This window comes from Triticum urartu, chromosome 3A (genome assembly GCF_056163025.1).
Source record: "Triticum urartu cultivar PI428250 chromosome 3A, HENAU_Tu73, whole genome shotgun sequence".
NCBI classification, from domain to species: domain Eukaryota; kingdom Viridiplantae; phylum Streptophyta; class Magnoliopsida; order Poales; family Poaceae; genus Triticum; species Triticum urartu.
Window position 1 is genome coordinate 735,045,442 of NC_141875.1, and position 21,086 is coordinate 735,066,527.

The 21,086-nt window shown below is 42.3% G+C and overlaps 1 protein-coding gene, 1 long non-coding RNA gene, 1 other non-coding gene and 1 pseudogene across 3 annotated transcripts; 2 read left to right on the forward strand and 2 right to left on the reverse strand.

Annotated features, from left to right (window-relative positions):
- The first annotated feature begins 656 nt into the window (after positions 1 to 656).
- LOC147982434 (uncharacterized) lies at positions 657 to 4,607 on the forward strand. The gene is made up of 6 exons (XR_015600050.1): positions 657 to 937; positions 1,441 to 1,538; positions 1,626 to 1,703; positions 2,361 to 2,517; positions 2,602 to 3,755; positions 4,428 to 4,607. It is a non-coding gene; the product is annotated as an uncharacterized LOC147982434 (long non-coding RNA).
- LOC125517802 (small nucleolar RNA snoR80) lies at positions 2,794 to 2,927 on the forward strand. Its single transcript, XR_007287810.2, has one exon. It is a non-coding gene; the product is annotated as a small nucleolar RNA snoR80 (small nucleolar RNA).
- Positions 4,608 to 11,872: 7,265 nt separating the features above from the next.
- On the reverse strand, positions 11,873 to 13,893 carry LOC147982435 (uncharacterized). The gene is made up of 9 exons (XM_087517332.1): positions 13,552 to 13,893; positions 13,417 to 13,485; positions 13,213 to 13,341; positions 13,025 to 13,093; positions 12,868 to 12,945; positions 12,705 to 12,785; positions 12,504 to 12,590; positions 12,186 to 12,422; positions 11,873 to 12,099 (listed from the first exon to the last, which is right to left on the reverse strand). The coding sequence occupies exons 1-9, from the start codon at positions 13,873 to 13,875 to the stop codon at positions 12,079 to 12,081; spliced, it is 1,095 nt and encodes a 364-aa protein (XP_087373458.1). The 5' UTR covers positions 13,876 to 13,893; the 3' UTR covers positions 11,873 to 12,078.
- Positions 13,894 to 14,435: 542 nt separating this feature from the next.
- LOC147982436 (uncharacterized) lies at positions 14,436 to 20,229 on the reverse strand (annotated as a pseudogene).
- Positions 20,230 to 21,086: the final 857 nt, after the last annotated feature.

Sequence of the window (21,086 nt, forward strand, 5' to 3'; positions counted from 1 at the left end):
TGCTAGAACTGTTCATTCAGGATGCTTCATCCCGGCGGTGAGCAGCCTCAGGGAGGTGCTAGAACTGGCGAATGCTACAACTAGAGAACGTCGGGGTGATGCCGACTGTGAGGCGCCAGACTGCGCTTGTGCGCGACGGCGCAACAGCGGGAGGGTCAACGATGTGTTCTATCTAATAAGAACGAGCAAGATAGGAAAGAAAATATAACTTTGGGGGTGAATCAAATGGTTACATACGAAAACATCGTAGGGGCGCCAGGCGAGCGACCCAAATTTAGACCGATTGACCGGCGCCTAACAGTCGCCTTTTGGAAAATGGTGTGGTTGAATTTTGCAACACCGATTTGTAGGCATTTAAAAAAAATCAGAGATTTGGGTCCAAATTTTGGATACTTGAGCGCGAGCCAGCCAACCAATGAGAAGCAAGGAACCACATCCACGCGGATCACCAAGTTGGACATGATCTGAGCCATCCATCACGCGCCCATCCAACGGTGGATATTATCCTAAAAGATCAAAACCCTAACCCACCTACCCACCCACCCTTTCCTTCTCCAGATCCAATCGAGGCTACCGCGCCTTCCTCTCCCTCGCCGCCATCCCCACCCACCACCGCCGCCCCCACCCACCGTCGACCTCGTCTCCGCCATCCCCCTCCCCTCGCCTTCATCCCCCATATCCAGTCTCGATCTGGCGTGCGTGCGTGCCGGTGCGGGCGTGCCTCGATTCGATCCAGCGCCTTCCTCCCTCCCTCCCACGACCACGCCTTCCTCCCTCCATCCCTTGGCGTGTGTGCCGGCGCGGCAGCTCCAACACGACCACGACCATGAGCGGCGGCGGTGGCGGAGGGAAGGACAAGGCGAAGGGCTCTGCAGTCTCCTTCACGGAGGGCGAGGAGGTGCTCGCCTACGACGGCCCGCTCCTCTACGAGGCCAAGGTTCCCCTCCCCTTCCCTTCCCCCTCTCTCCCCACCTCCCATTCCGTTCTAGGGTTCGCCCGCCGCCGCGTTGGCTCCCCGGAGCTTCTCTGTTACATTTTTTTCGGCCGCCGCTAGGGTTTCAAGCAGGGCCGTCGGAGCAGGCGAGGGTTCATGGAGTTGTAATCCGAGGGTGTATCACATCGGATGGCACAACACTCTTTTTTTTCTTCAGAGAAGAAAGAAACACAGCGCCGTTCCTCCTCTGCACCTCCCAGATTTTTACATTTAGGGCATAATTTTTAAATTTAGAGCGCACATGAGGACACTAGTTTGTGCGTATCCCAGTATCAGACCATGATTAGCACCAGGTGAATTGTTCTCTTGGACTATGGGTACTTCATGTCGTAAGTAACAAGGAGTGGGAGATGGGACTATGATTAGCACCTGAAGGCTTTATGACATTTACCAGTCGCACACCTACAATTCTTCCTTTAGTAATACCGACTTTGTTCTGTCTGCAGCCTGTCGTCTTCCTCCACGGGGGTCCTGGGATGGCACTTCGCCCGACAACTGTGGGTTCTTCGATCCGGAGTTCTACATGATCGTGCTGTTTGACTAGGTTGGTTTCGTTTTGATCCCCTCATGTGTCTGTTCACCGGTGTTCCTAGGAGATCGCGGTGCTTAATCTGCTTGTGTTTGATTCCAGAAAGACTCTGGAAGAGCACTCCCCATGCTTTGTCTAGAGGAGAACACCACCTGGGACTTGGTGGCTGACATTGAGAAGGTCAGGCAGCACATCGACATTCCAGAGTGGCAGGCAACTGCAAATACATCTTATTTTGTCAACTGCAACATATACCCTGCTGTAAAGAAACCACTTGAAGAAAATATTTAAGAGAGCAGGGCAGTTCGTGTAGATTTTCTTGCATTTGTACATAGCTATTGATCATGAATGTTGCAATGCAAGTTATTAAAAGAATGATGATACCTCTTAATGCCTTGTCTTTTCAGAAACTAGCTAGCTAGTCAAGCATTTCTTTTCAAGTTTGATACTAGTGTTATTGTTGGAGATATATAGTGGAAAACAACATCCACAGTGTTATAGATTGTTCCAGTCCATGACATTCGGGTGCAAATTGGCACATAGCACAAATCTTCAGAGATTTGAGCATAGTCCTACCAAATCTTGTACTATATGGCATATCATTAATGTAGGTTTAATATAGTTCTAGCAGATTTAGGCAAGTAGTAGTATATATTATCTAACTGGACTGGGTGCTCTCTTTTATATATGGAATGATATCAATGTAGTTTCAATTGGGTTATCTGTAGATTTTCCATCTTCTGCATTATTCAGATTATTTTACCTTACCTTGTTTGAACCAAGAATCTGAGCAAAATAGGTAACTGTCAACTCAAGGATTTGAATTTATTTTGGCAGGTAGCAATTGGCTAGTGAGATGAAGGAGCTGAAGGAGATCCACATGGAGGACACCGAAGAGGAGGAAATGCATGACATTGACAGCTGCGACTTCGGCAACTCCCTTGCGGTTGTTGAATATGTGGATGAAATTTACAGCTTCTACAGAAGGACCGAGGTAATTATCTGCTTGGAACCCTGGTCAAGTTATCTAGTACGGAGTTGTGTGTCTGACCTGACCTGGCGAACTCACCCAATGCAGGTCCACTATAAGTTTGAGGTACTGGGTGAAATTTTATTCCTTACTATCAACATCATTAATAGATACCTGGCCCGGGAAAATGTCGCTAGGAAGAAGCTGCTGCTGTTGCTGTTGCAGGTTTATGGCACTTGCAGGGACAACACAAATTCCATCTGTTTTTTTGTTCTTTGTTTTGATTGATGTGCGTTCATTACCAATTCCTGAGGATGATTTGTGTTCCTCATGGAGATTAGTCTCGGACGCTACAAGCTATTCTCTGTTGTGTGGTATATTCTGATTGGTGGCATTCAATGTGCCAACTTATCCTGGAAACGACACATACATTCATATGCAGTCCTTTGTTATTTTTCTTTTCTCTGTGTTAAATGATCTAAATGTGTGGACCAAATGATCTCATAGTTTAAATGCACCATAGTTTTGCATAACCTCAATTCATTTACACGCACACGCATACACATTTGACTGCTGAGTATTTGAATTATTGGAATGTGGGGGTTGGTCTGTTTATTCCCATGTTCTTAAGTTTTGTGTATTTAGACTGTAACTCTTAAGATATCATTGTAGCTGTAAGTAGACTGCAAGTTACCAGCAGATTGTAATGGCAGTCTAATTATCACTTTAATTTTCTCCCAAATGACTGTAAGTTGACTGTACATTGTGAGACCACTGATGCCAGACCTACAAACAGTAGTTTGATTGATTTGTAGGGTTTTTTTGGGCTGTGGTATTACGATAGTTGTAGCTCACATGTTTGAAACCAGGTCCAGTTCCAACCCGATTAGGATTAGCCTTTTAGCAGCATGGATTTACCAAGTTGGGATGTTGGGATAGTTGGATTCCTATTGTCTCTTGTAGCACCAAATGCTAGTATGTGTTTTACTAAAGTCATCAGATAGTTAACTCACTGTGAGATGTCCACACTTGTTTTGTTAACAAACCTGAACTGTTGAGTCATCTATTCCTGGTTGTTGCTTTTGTTCAGTATATACGTGTGCTTTCTGTTCTTTTGTTCTATTCACTATGTGAGTACAGTTTCTTGTTGGCACCAAGGTGTTTGAGATGGTCTTCCTGTTGGTGCATGAGGAAGAGGAATTGAAGTCATTGATTTGTCCACCGAGGAAGAGGAAGCGTGAAGTCTTTGATTTGTCCAGAGGGTAAGTCCTCGGTCTGTCCCACTCTTCCTTTGCTATGTGATTGTGACCTCCATGTGTTATCTACTTATCTGGACACTTTGGTACATATACTATTCTTGTGATTTTCCAATGCTATGTCAAAAAATGAATCTGTAACCTTTAATGAATTCAATGTATGATCGTGATGAGAACGAATGAATGAATGATATCATACCAACTTGTTTTTGCCCTTGATCAGTATCATTTGTGGTAGCTCCAAAGCAACATCATCTTTTTCTTGCTCCGAGATCCCAAGTGTGGTGTTGTACTTTTGTTGTGCTTGATTGATGTCCTGCTAGCTGCTACTGTTAATTGTTACTGTCATGATGTTAACACTGCTTAGAATATGTTATGCACCTTAATTCTAGTAGTATTTGTTGTCAAAAGCATGATTGTATTGTGAGCCATCAATTTCTTGGAGTCTTCTTAGAGCTTGCTGGTATTTACTTTTTTCCACCAATATAATATTTGCTAATATTTACTCATGGTTGCTACTATTATCCGTGCCCTCATGCATTAGGATCGACCCCTAGCTGCTTGTGTATTTGTTTATTATTCTGTTCAATATTCTTTTCCTAGCTGTTGTATGTTTGAGGATATTGCTTTCATTCTGAATTCATAGCCATGATAATGATCGTTTCCTGTCTTTTACAGGAGCTCCAGGCTCAAGAAGTTGGAAAAAGGGAACGCTTCATCTTTGTAGCTAATTATATGTTCCTGGATGATGTGAATGGCTGTTATAGTATTTCATAGCAGCACTTTTGTAGTTGTTCTAAATTCCTGGATGATGTGAACTATGGCATGATTGTAATATATATAATATACTCATTTTGGTCGCCATTTATGAAAATTTGTGTGATTGGGGCTCTCTGGACAAAAATACTGGTTACTTTATTGTTGATATGTCAGAAATGAAACATATACTATTTGGGCCCTAAAAAGGCCACAAATCAAACAATGAACAAAAGGCGATGGCCAAGTAAATAAAAAGGCTTAGGCCCAAAAACGAAATAGATCACAAAAAGGCCATGATCCCTGAAATAAAAAGGCCAAATTGTTGGGCCAGGCCCATGTAGCTAGAGAAAATTAATAGAGAAAATATATAGTAAAAAGGCTGAATTGTTGGGCTAGGCCCATGTAGAAAATCGAATTGGACCAGGCTGAATCTTGTGCCATGTCACATTGCCACGCTGGATGCCTACGTGGCCTCGGGAGGTTGCTAGTGACCAAAACGTCACAGTAGACGTATTTTGGTCATAAAGGTCTACGACCATTCCAGAAGAAAGGTCGCTGTAGTCAGTTTATGACGGCCAACTTTTGACCTTATGTTTTTGGTCACAAAAAGGTCACAAATGGAAATTTGTGACCATTCAGTGACCAATAGTGGTGGTCACAAGTTGACATATTTCTTGTAGTGAGTAAAGGAATCCGTCACTCGTGGGTAAAGAGTACACCCTCTGCAGAGATTATATCTATTCGAATAGCCATGTCTGTGGTTAAGGACTACAGTCTGGGATGGGTCAAGTGTCGGTCTTAGGAGGAAAAGATTGCTAAACCAGAACATGGATCATGTCTTGTGACTCATGATGATTATGATTACAATTATTATGGACTAACCATTTACATTATTTGAATTATTGAGTGTCCTTGGGACGGTTCTATCTCCTGGATGTTCACTGTGATTACTCTCATATAAGCCCTTTATGTGGTGTCGCAGAGACGCCCGACTGTGGCATGTTTGTTATATCTTTTATTTATAAGCCCTTTATGTGGTGTCGCAGAGACGCCCGACTGTGGGATGCTTGTTATTCATTTACTTTATAAGCCCTTTATGTGGTGTCGCAGAGACGCCCGACTGTGGCATGCTTGTTATATCTTTTATTTATAAGCCCTTTATGTGGTGTCGCGGAGAGGCCCGACTGTGGCATGCTTGTTATTCATTTACTTTATAAGCCCTTTATGTGGTGTCGCAGAGACGCCCGACTGTGGCATGCTTTTTATTCATTTACTTTATAAGCCCTTTATGTTGTGTCGTAGAGACGCCCTACTATGGCATGCTTGATATTCATTTACTTTATAAGCCCTTTATGTGGTGTCACACAGACGCCCAACTGTGGCATGCTTGTTATATCTTTTATTTATAAGCTCTTTATGTGGTGTCGCTCTGATGCCCGACTGAGGCATGCTTTATATTATTATCCCTTTGAGGCATCGCTTCAGACACCCGATCGGTGCATTCTATTTCTACTCTCTTACCGTAGATTCATGATGTAAATGAATGACCCGCTTGCGTGCATCATGGATTTTTATTTCATGTCTAACGTTGTGATCATGAAACATTTTAGAGCATGATTATCATTTGTTATATTATACCTGTGTTCATAATGTTTGCGAGTACATTCAAAAGTACTCACTGGCTTGTCCCTGGCTACTGTCTTGGCCAGATTTCTTGCGTGGAGAGGAGCGTCGCGATGACAACCCCGGAACCTACGCAATGGTGATAGCAGCCTCATGAAGATAGGAGTTATCCAGGTCAGCTGTTCCTGTGGGAAATGGAGTCCCATAGACGCTGATGATCTACAAACCGCTTCCGCCATCAACCACTAGAAACCATTTGTTGTACTCATAGGCCAGAATGGCCTTGTACTACATATCTTGTATTTTGCTTGGAGTTTTTTTGTCAAGTTGGTGCCTCATCAGCTAACAGTAATCCTAGGGCTGGTGAGCACAAGGGCCATTTTCTGGGAAATTAATATCCCGAAAACCCGGTCCCGACAACCTTGGTATCAGAGCCAGGCTGACCATTGGCTAATCCTATCTTGGCCAAGTCAATAAACCTAGGTAAATCAACCCACCAGAACTTAACCTAACCCCGGCTAAGCTTTTCGTGTAAGAGAGCCACACAGTGACCCCGACACCTTTTGGCAGTCGGTGCCCAACCTATCAGCCTAGCCTGTCGATCACACGCCAGTGACCGACACCTAAAATGTCTTATTCGCAAGCGTGCGAAGGAAGACTTCGTCCCCTTTTTCTATAAAAAGGGCACGCTAGCCTCAACCCAACACAGCACAGCCTCTACCCCAAACCGAGCTAAAATGCCTGGACCCATTGTTCACAATGAGACCACAGCTACCAACCTTGGAGGTTTTGTGACCGTGCTAGCAAAGCTCACCCGTCGTGCCTTTGCATTAGAAGCGCCCCCAGAATATGTCGTGTACCAAGGGCCCATGAGCGGTGAGAGCCGTCAATTCTAGGCCACTGTGCACGTCTATGGTAGAGGTCTATCGCCAGAACAGCCCTACAGGTTCACCGGAAGGACAACTTCCTTTGAGCCATAGGCCATCCAACTAGCTGCTCGAGAGGCTATAGTTCAACTCCGGCACTTGTCGCCCAGAGTTAACTATCGCTCGTTCTACTACTACCCCAGCCGTGACGGGTATGGTAGGCCACCGTAGGATGCCAACGGAGATCACAAGACGGATCCTGCATTGTTGCATCTGGTGCGCAATGTAAGTGCACTAGAGGAACTGTTCGATCAAATAACCCTTGATCTGCCCACAGCCCGTGGAGAACTGGTTCGCCGAGCCCCGGCAAGAGGCGGAGATGAGCCCGACGCTGACAACCCAGTCGTGTTGTTCGGACAACCGATTGAGTCCTTGAGGTCTACCCCAGCCATCGACCAAAACACTTTGGTATCCCCAGAAGTGCTTCGTCGCCTTTTGGGAATACGCTCCAACGGGATCGTGGTCAACAACGCCAGCGATGGTCATCATCGCTACCCCGACCCTGCAGCTCCTCAACCCCCTCCAGCTAACCCCGACGGTGAAACCCGTGGAGAAGCCTCGGCGTCCACAAGGCACGCCCGCTTAGATATAAACGAGTAGTACCGAGTCGTAGTATGCCCACACCCTGTAATTGTGTGATCTTGTATCGCCATAATTAAATACCGTCTGCTTCTGCGCCCATATTTTAAATAATAGCCATACATAAGTATGTTGGCGCACGATTGCATTTTTAATTCCGGGTGTAGCTTCCAAGTACCACCCCCGACGACACCCACAGTAACACGTCACTTTTGTGAGATATGTGTATCCATGGCATTAACCCAGCCCCATAGAGCAGAAGCGACAGGCTAGTTGCCCCTCACCGCGATAAATGACCTAGCCCAGATGCTGTATAAAAGGCCACCTCGTGACCTTGCCAAGTACCCCTCACCTTGTGCACAACTCTCACAACCATTCCCTTGCCATGCCAAGCCCTAGTATTTATCTGAGAACCCCAGATGCCACCCCAGGCAGTTTTGTTAAAATATTGTGGGGCTTTACCTGCAGTACAATGAGTTCTACCCATCCACCCCAGTACGAGTTGCTCAAATCGAGGATCACCCCATCCACCTCGAAATATTGGGCAGTGGTGCACATCCCTCCTGCAAACCCAAACCAATACCCAACGGAAGTCTCCTTCGTGGGGAAATCTATGCCGACCCCACAAATGGCCATAGAAGCTGCTGCGTATGAAGCGCTTGCTCGCCTTCGATTCGCGGTACCCTATGCCAGCGAACGAGGGTATTATTACTTCCCGAGTCGTGCAGCACCCGGAGAAGTAGCATCTTTTCCCTGTGGACGAATTGAGAGAGACCCAGTACTGGCCAACCTTGCCCAGTATGTCATCGCTCAAGAGCGTTTGACCCAACGAATAATGGGTTATCTCCAGAGCCTCGCTGATTTAAATCCTCAGATCGCCATTAGTAGACCACTGAGGCCCGACCAGGAGAGACGCATTCATCGACTAGTCGATCCGCTTCCCCCGGTAGAAGAAAAGTGTGCCCCAGTACCAGAGACGTTTTCTCAGGACCCTGTCCATTTACCGCTTTCATTGTAGACGTCACTTCTATGTTTATTATCCCAGCATTTATTTATGTGTTGCAACTTATGCGTGGTATTCTAAATTTTTGCAATGAGTCAAATATTTGGTTTCAATTATGTGAGTAGTTTTTACTGCTGTTAATTTTGATTTAACTAATTTTCGCTCGCGGTAAATTCTGAAGTGAGATTTTTTCCTAAGTTATTGCAGCATATATATTCACGACATAGATTTTTATTCACACAGCACCATGACAGCAGACTAACAACCCCAACCACTCGACCACATGCACTAATTGCAAATCCGTGTGCACATGTTGCATCTAACTAATTTTCCTCCCTAACACACCACAGTCTCTGAAGGAGGAATTGTGGGTAATTATTCGGGTGCAAGTTGCCTACAGCACACTGACGACAGTTGGCACCCGACACCGCACTTAATCCTCATGATCACCGCCACCGCGGAGAGCTAACACTCGAGCAGCAGCATCACGACGATCATCGAGGATCATCGCGCACAAGAGCACAGAGAACCCCAGCAATGTCGCCAACCCTCCGCAGACCAGGATCATGTACCAGTCCAGCATCGCCTCTGCCGTTAGAGCCTCGTCTCGAGTTCCTGCAAAAAGAAATGGAGAAGAAGGAAGGAGAAGGAGAAGCGAGGCAAGGTGTGAGGAAGAAGAGAGGAGCACCTCGGTCATTTTATAGCTCGAGATCGGTGTACGGTGGGCGAAGTCCACCAGCGCCGCTCGTCGCTCGATCACCGGTGTTCGGAGGCGAATCCGCGAGCAGTGCCGAAAGCGCACTGGCCCGCAAGGTGAGTGCACGCTGCACCGGCAGCTAGCACGCCGTGCACTACGGCAGTACGGCCTAGATGCCCTACGCGCTAGACGTCGCTGGTGGAGAAAGCGCGGGAAAGCGCGCGAGAGAGAGGAAGAAGGGAGAGCCAGAGGTAGAAGAAGAAATTGACAGTGGGCCCCGGGTCCACCTGTCAGCCAGAGAGAGCACTGTGCTCTCGAGTGCGACCAGCGTATTTTAGAAATATCTCGTTTCCCCCCAACCATGGATTTCTCCACGCAGTGCTAGTATTCCACACTATAGTTTTGCACCACTTGTTTTCCCACTCACTGTAGCCACGTTTTATTGCGTGAGTAGGGTGGTTATTTTTGTGATATTACTTTGATATAGTAGGAGTAATTCTTTTTCAAAGCGTGAGGACGAGATTTTTCTTAAGGGGGTAGTGTTGTAACACCCCAAAAATTTTAACCATGTTTTGTTTATTAAAATTTTGCCAAGAAATTAAATTTTCATTTTTGTGGATTTATCTTTTGATATCAGAACCACTCTTTTCCTTGATATTGTGGAGTTTTCACCCCAAGTGAAAACTTTTCAAAAGTATTGTTGGACTTGTTTACCCTCTCAAGAAAAACATTCTTTTATCAGTGGATTTATCTGCATAATTATTTTCCCTGAGCCTTATTTCTTTAAAAATGATTTTTCATAAGTTTTGGAGCCTCTTTTGCACTACAACCCTTTGGTAAAATTAGTTATAAGTTTCATCAAAATTTGAAGATGTCATGGGATGCTCCCACATCACTTTTATGCAAAAATATCTTTTAGTCATTTGGAGACTTTGAGCTCTACCTCAAGTTTTCAAATCTGGATCAGTTTGTGGTTTGCACTGCAACCTATTTAATATTTCTCTGAAAATTCCACCAAAATTAGGGGATGTTAGTAGTAATGTATGATTCAACTTTGTGCAAAGACCCATTGGTGTTCTTTGAAAAATTTGAGCAAATCATCCTCTTTTGCTCTCTGGTTCAGTTGGGTGTTTTCTATTGCAACCCTATTTTGTTTTGCTCTAGTACCCATGATCTTTCTCCTTCTTAGAGAACAGTCTACCAAACCCTTAAGTTTAGGAGATTGGGCCTAATGGAGGATTTTAAGTTCATGCAATAATGCCATTTTCTTTCTGTCCAGATTTGGTTTTCTCAAAAACTTGCACTAACAAGTTTTTGTTTTTAACAAACTAACCTTGCCACCCTCTTAGTCATCTAAAGAGACTATGGTCTGGAGTTTTTGGCCACCAGTAGAGATGCCTAGATGCCCTTGGCATTTCATTAAGCAGGTTGGGAGCATGGCCAGTTTTGGCATACTTTTAGACTTGCATTAGGAAGTTGCTCTAGTGACCTTACCAGCATGTCTATTAGCTCTCTCATGATCATTAGCCTAGTTCTGTTTAGTTGCAGAGGCATCAGAGAAGCCTAGAATGCCTTGGCATTGTGCCGAGCACCTCGCGTGCCTGCTCTGGGCACGCCCAGAGCGCATGTTTTGCACACTTGTGCACCGAGCCACCGCGTTCGCTTGCCTGGCCTTTGCTCGCCATCCAAGCCACACCCTGGCGCCCTACAGCGCCGCTGTCAGAGCCCCTTTGCGGCACGCCCACGTCCGCAGCAGGCTCCTGCCATAGACGGCGCCGCCCGAGCCACAGCCGCGCGCCAGCTGCCCCTGGAACAGCCCGAGCTCATCCATTCGCTCCTCCAAGCCGCCTCCTGCATCGCCACGTCGTCTACGGCCACAGGAGCAGCACACCGTCGATCTTATCCCTGGCCGCCATGGAACCGACCTAGTCATGCTATAAATAAGGAGCCCCGAGCTCGTCCAGACCCTCAGGCAGCCTCAAGCCATCTCCCTAGTGCTCCCAAACACTACAACAGGACCCCTCATATAGCAACGCATTTTTCTGTATCTAAAATTCCATATATGCGTTGCCAGTGCCTTTACCAACGGTTTGGGATGCGTAGCCTTAACCAGTGTTGCTAGCGCCTAATGCAACGCTTATATTGCCGTTGGTAAAAGGGACCGTTGCAAGACTACAACAGTTAAAACAGACATCTACAACACTTTTATATGTTGGTGCGTAATGTACAAGAATCAAAATCCCATTGCTTGGCAACGGAGTATTTCCAACGCTCCAAGTGTTGGTACATATAGTGTTGTTATTATTATTATTATTATTATTATTATTATTATTACTATTATTATTTATTATTATTATTATTGCTAGCAATTAAAGTAATGCTCCATGTAGAGGTGATAATTATGTATTTCAAGTGAAGGAAAAACAAGAGAATATACTGACGAGACAAAGAAATCATATATTAGATAAAATTGTCAGATTACAATAGTGGTTATTACAGGAGAACATCATCCAAATGTGATGCATAATCTAACTATTTTCTGACACTGAAACTTAAACAAAAGCATCCATCAACATCCCTACAACTTAATTAAAACTTAACAAGGGAACAACATCCAACAGGAACGTTATCCCTACGACATAACTAAAACTGATAGCATCCATCGATCAACATCATCATCATCATGACGAAATGGACCATCAACATATTTCTTTGCAGTTGAGTTGCCACACACACATATAGTCATCCATTTATCTTCTGAATCTACAAACAAGAAAATAAAATGAATTGTTAACACACAATGCATTGACATGATGCAAGTACTAACGGAGGCAGGATTAGTCACGTACAAAGGTTGAAGGCCATGCAATCTTTGTTTTTTCAGCATTACCGAGAGTATTGCAATTTTTGCGACTCCGTACCAAATTGTCAGTTTTCACAAGTGCCATATCGACATGCACCGCCCAGAATTCGTTTCCAATTTCAGCACCATCAAGTTTAAATTTAGGATCACAACTTACAATTGTAGCAAGAGCTACGTCCCTGTTATGTTTTTTCAGGCTCTTCAAGAATACTTTAGTTCCTACCTGTTAGAGAAAACCAAAGTTACCATATGAGAAAACAGAAAAAAGAACAGGGGAGCATATGAAATGAACGAGGACTCTTACAGGTAGTTCATTGGCACCCAACCAAGTCGGGGAAGCACTTTGAGAACTCTTACTGCTTGCATTAGCAGCTTTTGTTGTTTTTTTGGGCTGGACAACAGTCTAATAGTGGTTATTATAGGAGGAACATCATCCAAATAAGAAGTAATAAACAGCTAACACCATAGTTTGAACACAAATTTGTTTGTGATTATGAAAAGATACCAGCTTATTTGAAGCAGAAGTTTTTTCCCCCTGACGCGCACTGACATCCTCAAGTAAATTTTCTTTGTTTTGGACAGCGTTCTGATAGCACGATGACCAGTAGATACATAACCATCGGAAACAATATTTTTTGAACATATTGAATATGGTAATGGAATTATACCTTTTGCGCAGCAGAATTTATCTCCCCTTGCCATGCACTAAAATTATGATCAGAAGTTTCATGGTTCTGGACAACATTCTGATAGCAACAAGTAACCACATCAACATGGGAGCAATATAGTTTGATCATAATTTTGGATATGAGACTATGATGATACCTTGGGTGCAGCAGAACATTGTTCTACTTGTCGTGCACTGCCACCATTATGAACCATAGTTTGTTTGTTCTAGTATAAAATGGTACAAATCAACTTTTAGGTATTATACATGCAATTGCAAAAAGTGCAAGAGTAACAACTTAAAACTCAGCAATGACAGGTTCCAAAGAGTATTTAAGTAGACAAACCCTATCTGAAACAGAATTGTTGTTTGATGTTTCCAAATCTGCACCATTTGAACCACTTCGCTTGTTCTGTAAATTACTTGGTCGTGTTTTAACAAGTCGGAGTCCATCAACGGGAGGAGCAAGCACCCTCTACATATAGCATAACATAAACATTAGTTGAGACATAATTTCTAGAGTGAAATTTTAGGATTTTATGATACAAACTTTTCTGTTTGAGTTATGTCCATCAACCGAAGGTTCAAGCCCAATTGTAGCCATTGGATCTGAAATTTCCTATGATATAAATTCAGAAAGGTTAGTCCACAAACTAAATGAAGCTTATACTTCATAGAAATTTACCTGATTTGGTTGTCTTTCCATTCTTCTCATCTGCTCCTGTAGTTCCATAATTTTAGCATCTTGATTTTTCGTATCTTGCTGTAACTTTTCCAGTTCAACTCTAAATGCTAGCATATCTTCATTTGGTGTGTCCTCCACCGAAGTAAAATGTGTATTCTGGAATATACGTGAAGTAGAAACATCAAAAAGTTTTTTCGGGTATGGAACTAGTCCCAAACCATGTACATGACCAGGCTTGTCATCTCCTAATACTCTGTTTAACGCATCTCCTTTCCATGCAATCTTGCCATCACTGTTCTCTGCTAATTCAGGGTTTTTTCCCATAATATCCTTTAACTCTTCCTAAATATACATAAAGAATGTAAATAAGAAGAATGTATATAATATCAAATTCAAAAATGACTGGTTGAGAGTTGTAAATATACCACATGAGCATTAATTAGTTTGTTCTTGCAAGTTTTTGGCTTGTGCGTATGGATGAACAAGTGAGCCCTATGAGGATACTTCTTTTCAGGATCTGCATCATTCTGTTGATATGTAACGTAAACATGAATTACATTACATAACATGAATGGAAGAGAGATGCATGAAGTTAGTAGAATTTTACCATTTCTTCCCTCTGTCGAGCGAAACTTTTTGTCCCAGTAGTGTGTGTAGACTTCCTCAGTGAACAATTATTCCTATTTGTAGCACTAGTTTCCTATCAAATATTGAATCAAAACAATTATGTGCATATCTTTCATGGTATCTGCAAGACAATATATATATAAAGTCCAACAAAGAAAGTTGAAAATGGAATTCTGTAAGTACCTTCGCTTTCTGGGTTGTCCAATGATTAACTAGAGATCTCCACTGATCCGGAGTCACCCATTTTGGTTTATTGTTTAAATTGGCTTCGGTGCTTTTTTCTCATCAAAATAAATTGCTTTCAGATCAGACTTATGTTGCCTCCATCTGTCTCCAATTGTCTTCAATATATACTTTTCCATGCGAGGAGGATACAGGAACCTCATCTACAGAACCATTACAACATAAATAGGGTGACTGCAATGTAAGGCAACATAGAACAAGCTAGTAAAGGATATTGAGTGGATTAAAATTTACCTTCACTTGATCTAGTATAGCCTTTACGTTTGTTTTAGTTTTGAGAAATCTCCGATCCTTGTAGCTCAAGCAACACAATGAACCATTCCTCGCAACCGAGCCAAGAAAGTCCCCAAGATGTTTAGCCTCTTTTCCAACTGGCTGATCTATGTCATTGCATCGAACCATTATCCTTTTCCCTTTTGGAAGGTTCCAAATATATTTCAGCTTCCTCTTCTTACGCTCTTTTGTTTCTGCATTTTCAGCTGAATATATAGAAGCATGAATTATATATTACGATGATGAATAATCATTTATTGCAGACGGTAAGGAATCAGCAACAAACTTACCATCTTCATTTTCATCCGCATCAGCATCATCATGAACTGTGAAGCCTTCGTCATCATTAGTACTTCTTTCATGAACATCAGATGATTCGACATCTTTTTCAATAGAATTATGATGTTCGACCGGTTCTTCCATCATATATTCTTCACTGGATTCAACAACATTAATTCTTGTCCGTGACATATCTGCTGCAACATGAATATGTGGGCAATGAATACATGTTTTCCAAAAACATAGTTTTGTTTTTCCAGTTTTAGCAAAACAACCAACGTGTTTGGCAAGTGTTGTTTTTCTCAGTTTTATGGTTTTGACTGTTCATTGCATGGATAATCTTGAAGATAGCTAGCTGAACTGAACTGAGCTACACTCAAGTACTTTAGTCAATAGGTGCACAATACCATGGTTTTAGCTTAACAGAGTTTTTTGGATTATTCAGAATAGAGAGCAGCGTGTTTGACTACAGTACAGAATGTTTTAACATTTGTTGGCTAGCCGTTAGGCAGTCGCATCTACCTAGCCGTTGTGGTAGCAATGCAAACAAGCGCAGCTGGCCGGTTGTGTACTGTTTCCTGTTGCATGTTGCAGTATTAGAATCTATGGATTGATTAGACTAACAATGACTATCGGCAGCAACGGTGGCGGAGTAAATAGCACATGACCTCTGAGCAATCTGATGAAAATCAAATGAAACAATTACCACCTAGTAAAATGTGATGAAAACAGCCTCTGAATCATTATATAGACAACAATCATTGCAGACATGGGTGCCTATTGCCTGCATAATTGCAGACAAGATTCTGAGCCTAGCTATCTCGTATGCATAAGGGAACAGCCAAGACGGGACTCCTTTCTTTCGCTTGCTCTCTTTAAAAAAAAGAGGTTTAGTGTTCTTTTTTTATACAGAGAAATTACTGCAGTTTTTGTAAATACTAATGAATAAACTGTAAAATGCTAATTTCAATCAAGTATATGTAAGGTGTAACCTTATAGAAGAAGTATAGGAAGAATCAGGAACAACCACATCTATCTGAAGGGTCCCCAAAATTCTAATCTAAACAAATAACAGAGGACAACTATCAAACACTTGGTGTGCACTATCAAATTCACTCAAGAGAAGAGTAATTAGAAGGCTTAGAAGGGCCAGATCTCAAGCAAAAAGGGGGGAGGAGGCAAAATCTTCAAATCTTACTAGTATTTACCTGCTGTTTCTACGAAATCGGGGGTGGGGATTGATATGCTTTCCGTCCCAGATGCTCAACAAGACACTCCTCCTTTGCCCTCAACCTTCAATCGTGGAATGGGGGTGGAGCTATGAGGTTCATGAGGGAGGGCACGCCATGATCGATCTGCTCAAGAGATGGATCCTTCGTACAAGACGAGGAAGGGATCTGAGTTGATATGGGGGGAGGGGCGGGAGGATTCCTATTTTCATGGCACAGTTAACTCCGAGACCTGATGTTAGTCTCCGTCGTTAATTAGTATGACAGGTGGGGCCATGGTAATCAAGCGCGCGAGCTTAATTTCTTCTGACTAGAATTAGTCACTATTGGCGGGAGACAGGAGAGGGAAAGGAAAAAATCGGTGTGAAACCTAAAAAGAAAATGTCAAGGCCAAGGGGAAGGGCACCGAGAAGACCATCGGTGCCGTCTCAGTGACCTCCCACGAGAAGACGTTGTCTTTGTAATCGCCAACGTGTGCTGACAGCTCGGCCTTGATGACCTCGGCAGTCAAGGCCAAGCGAGACCAAACGGGCCGATCTTCCAGGGTCGCGTCCACGTAGTAGAAAGAACGCTCCATCAGGCACCCCATACCCCAAGTAGGCAAGGGTGGAGAGGCACCTAGGGGGCGATACACTTCGACCGGAGCATCTACAGTTTCTCCCTCTATATCTCTTCTCATCCAATTTTGTTTCTGATGGGCAGTATCAAAAAGCTCAAAGAATTTGCTGACATCATAAGGTTCTGTTTCCACATCATTCCATTCTTCACCCATATCAAAATTATCTCGAGGCATCATCTTCAAAACAATTGACCATCCTGGATAAAGATGGTCATCCACGTAGAACACTTGGTCAACTTGATTGGCAAATACAAAAGGTTCATCCGCTGCCTTTTCACCAGTGTGAGTTAGACTCGAGAAATTCACAAGTCTATACCCATACCTATCTATTTGCATACCTTTTCCTTCGGTAACATCAACCCATTCACATTTAAATAGCACCACTGAAAATTTTCGGAAATAGTCTAACTCAATTATGTCCACAATCCTTCCAAACTACATGACATTTCCAAGAATAGGATTTCTATCACGTGCAGAAGAGTAGCTTGATGTTTTTGCTGTCACAACAACTCCACTATTTTGAGTTACTTTGTCATAACGCTTTGGTCTAAATCTGTATCCTTGAATATTGAATGCTCTATGTTTCGTTGCAACCTCAAGTGGACCACGGGCCAACCATCTAATTTCCTCATCGATGCTGTCACTACCTTTCTCCCTCTCCAACTGCATCACCTACAGGAACACAAATAATAGAGTGCATAAGCTACATTCTAATCCTAAATAAATAGAATCATTGTACTTACATGATCCTTGAACCATTGAGGAAATTGTTCATGTTGCATCTTCTCAAAGGTCCTTGGATCTATGCGTTTCTTGCGATTCTTCCTTCTCAAATAAGCCCCATGTTCTCTACAAAATACAAAGACCACTATTTCAGTTCAAAATTTATTAATTAACAAATGAAGAGGTAGTGGCATGACATTTACTCCAAATATGGTTCACGGCATCACAGTTGAACAACACATATCTGTGGGCTTGTGTTGCCTCCTTATCCGTTAAAGTGTATACCATTGTTCTTCCCAATGGTTTCCCTACTGGAGGAAACAACATAGATTGTTGTGAAAATATTGAAGATTCAGAGTCCTCTGGGTTGTCATCATTCCTCGATGGTTGATTATGCTTGGTGGAGAAACCCTGTAGATATCTTGAACAATATGTCATGCACTCATCCGCTAGAAAAGATTCTGCAATTGAACCCTCTGGACGAGCTTTGTTCCGAACAAAGGACTTTAGCTCACCAAGATACCTATAGCAGATATATATCCAATAAGTTATAAATGCATATGCAAAAATTAAAGATTGTAATAAGTTTAGGAGAGAAAGATTGTAATAAGTTATCAATGTATATGCAATAAATTACCTTTCAATGAAGTACATCCACCGATATGCAACTGGTCCTGCTATTTTACATTCACTCGCTAAATGGACAACTAAGTGCACCATAACAGTGAAGAAACCAGGAGGAAATATCATCTCCATTTTGCAGAGTGTAAGTTTTATTCTTTCTTCCAAACGGTCAAGCTCATCAACATGAAGAACTTTTGAACATATGCCTCGAAAATATGACGACAGTTCAAATAGTACGGCTATGACATCATCTGGAAGAATACCTCTCGCAGCAATTGGTAGAAATTGATGCAATAGGACATGACAATCATGTGTTTTGAGCCCATGAATTTTTCCTTCAGAAAAGTTCACACATTTCGATATATTTCTACAATATCCATCAGGAACTTTTATACCATAAATAACTTTGCAAAATAATTGCTTTTCTTCCTTAGACATGGTAAAGATAGCTGGTGGCAAGTAATACTTGCCTGAAGGTTTTTTCTGTGGATGGAGCTCCCCTCTAATGTTCATATCTTCAAGATCTTGACGAGCATGTACATTATCTTTTGACTTCCCATCCAAATTGAGAAGTCTGCCCAAAATATTATCACACACATTCTTCTCTATGTGCATGACATCCAGATTATGTCGAAGGAGATTACTGTCCCAATATGGTAATGTGAATAAACTACTTTTTCCTTTGTAAGTTTTTGAGGTACTAAAATCTCCACATGCAGCCATGTCATCTAATACGGAACGGCCATAATAGGTTATAGGCTCTGTTCTATTCTCAGCTGTTCCATCAAAAGCAGAAGCATCATTACGAAATTCATGATCAGGTGGCAGAAATCGCCGGTGACCCATAAAACAAGCTTTCTTGCCATATTTCAAGTGCTTGGTCCATACATTTGCACCGCAAGGTGGACATGCATAATCTCCATGCACCATATATTTAGCAAGCATTCCTAATGCTGGGAAGTCATTTATGGTCCACAAGACAGCCGCTCTGAGTTTAAATGTTCTCTGTTTAGATGCATCATAGGTTGTCATCCCATTCACAAAAAGATCTCTCAAATCTTCTAAAAGAGGCTGCATAAAAACATGAATCTGATCTCCAGGGCTCTTAGGTCCAGGAATAATTAAAGGCAATGACAGATAAGATTTCTTCATGCATAGCCGTGGAGGCAGGTTATACATGAGTAGCACAACCAGCCAACAACTATATTTATTGCTCAGCATCCCATATGGATTAAATCCATCTGTCGCTATTCCAAACCGAATATTACGACAATCATCTACAAATCCATGCTTCTCATCAAATTTCTTCCATGCCTTGGAATCTGCTGGATGCCATATCACTCCATGCTGCTTGGTGCGCCCTTCATCGTGCCATCTAGCTAGAGTTGCTGTTTCTTTGCACATGAATATCCTTTTCAGCCACTCTTTGATTGGAAAGTATCTCAGAACTTTCATTGGCGTAGCTCTCTTTCTTTCCTTTTTAGTTAACTTGGTTTCAGGCATTTTATCTTTCCACCTAGAAGCCTTGCATTTATAGCAAAAATCATCATTTTCTGTCTCTTTCCAGAACAACTGGCAGTTATTTGGTCACACATGAATTTTTTGATATCCTAATCCAAACTTCAAGATGATCTTCTTGGCGTCGTAAAAATTTTGGGGCAGATCTTTTCCATTTGGAATAGCCATGTGCAGAATATTAAGTAGATCTCCAAATGACTTATCAGACCATTTGTTCATGGATTTTGTATTGAACAGAAGCGCAAGTAAGGAAAGGTGAGACAATTCACATCCTGGCCACAAAGGCTTTTCTGAATCTTGAATTAATTTGTACAATGCTTCTGCTTCTTTAGTCGCTTCATCTGGAAGTGGATTTGAAAATTTTGTACTATCACTCATAGGCACATCACCATCATATTTTTTCCTAATTGAATCCATAATCATTTCTTGCATATTAGCATTTCCTTCAGTTTCAGGTTGTGGTTGTTGATCATCATTGTGATCGGATGAAGACTCACCATGAAAAACCCATTTGTCATAGCTCTGAAGTATTCCATACCACATCAAATGGCCACGGACATCGTCCCTTGATAGTACTGAAGTGTGAACACAATCTTCACATGGACATCGGATCGTTGCATCTACTGGTATATCTTTATATGCAAACTCCAGAAATTCATCTACACCAGCTGAGTATTGTGTACTTTCCCTTGGAAATCACAATAGTAATTTGGTGGATTCTAAATCCATTGCACACTGCATAAAAATAACAAATATTACTGCAGTTGTAACGCTTACGTAATTTCAAAAGCTTAGCTTGTAAATATCTGATTTGCGATTTAAGTTCCTATCGTTGTACAACATAAATTCAAAATTATATCATTTTTCAACAATATATAACAATGTATAGTTGTTTCCAGTTCATAAACTACATGTTATAGGCAAACATGATTGCAAGTTATTTAGGCTACAAAACTAGTGAAATCATCTTAATATATCTTTGGTTCAAAGAAAGGGCAACCAGATTGTACACTATTTCCTAACAATGTGAACTTGACATCCAACAACACAGAATGACAGTAAATTTGTGAGCGCATAGTACAGGTACGTAAAATCGGTGAACACATGATACACCACAAGCAACAAATAGTATAAGTAGCATTCACCTCTTGTACGAGAGCAGCTAGCAAGTTCAAATAGTCCAATTCAATTGTTGACCAATTGAATTTTCACCATGATACAACACCAGCAGCAGCTGCAAAAGTTCCAGTTAGTCCCAAAGACCATATAGTACAATCTGAATCCTTTTACAGCAGTGTCGAAATAACATCAATGATGCAAGCACATAACAGATGTAGTTACAGCAGCAATTCCATCTCGAAAGGCAGCTAACAAACTGACAAGATCATGTAGCCGATGCC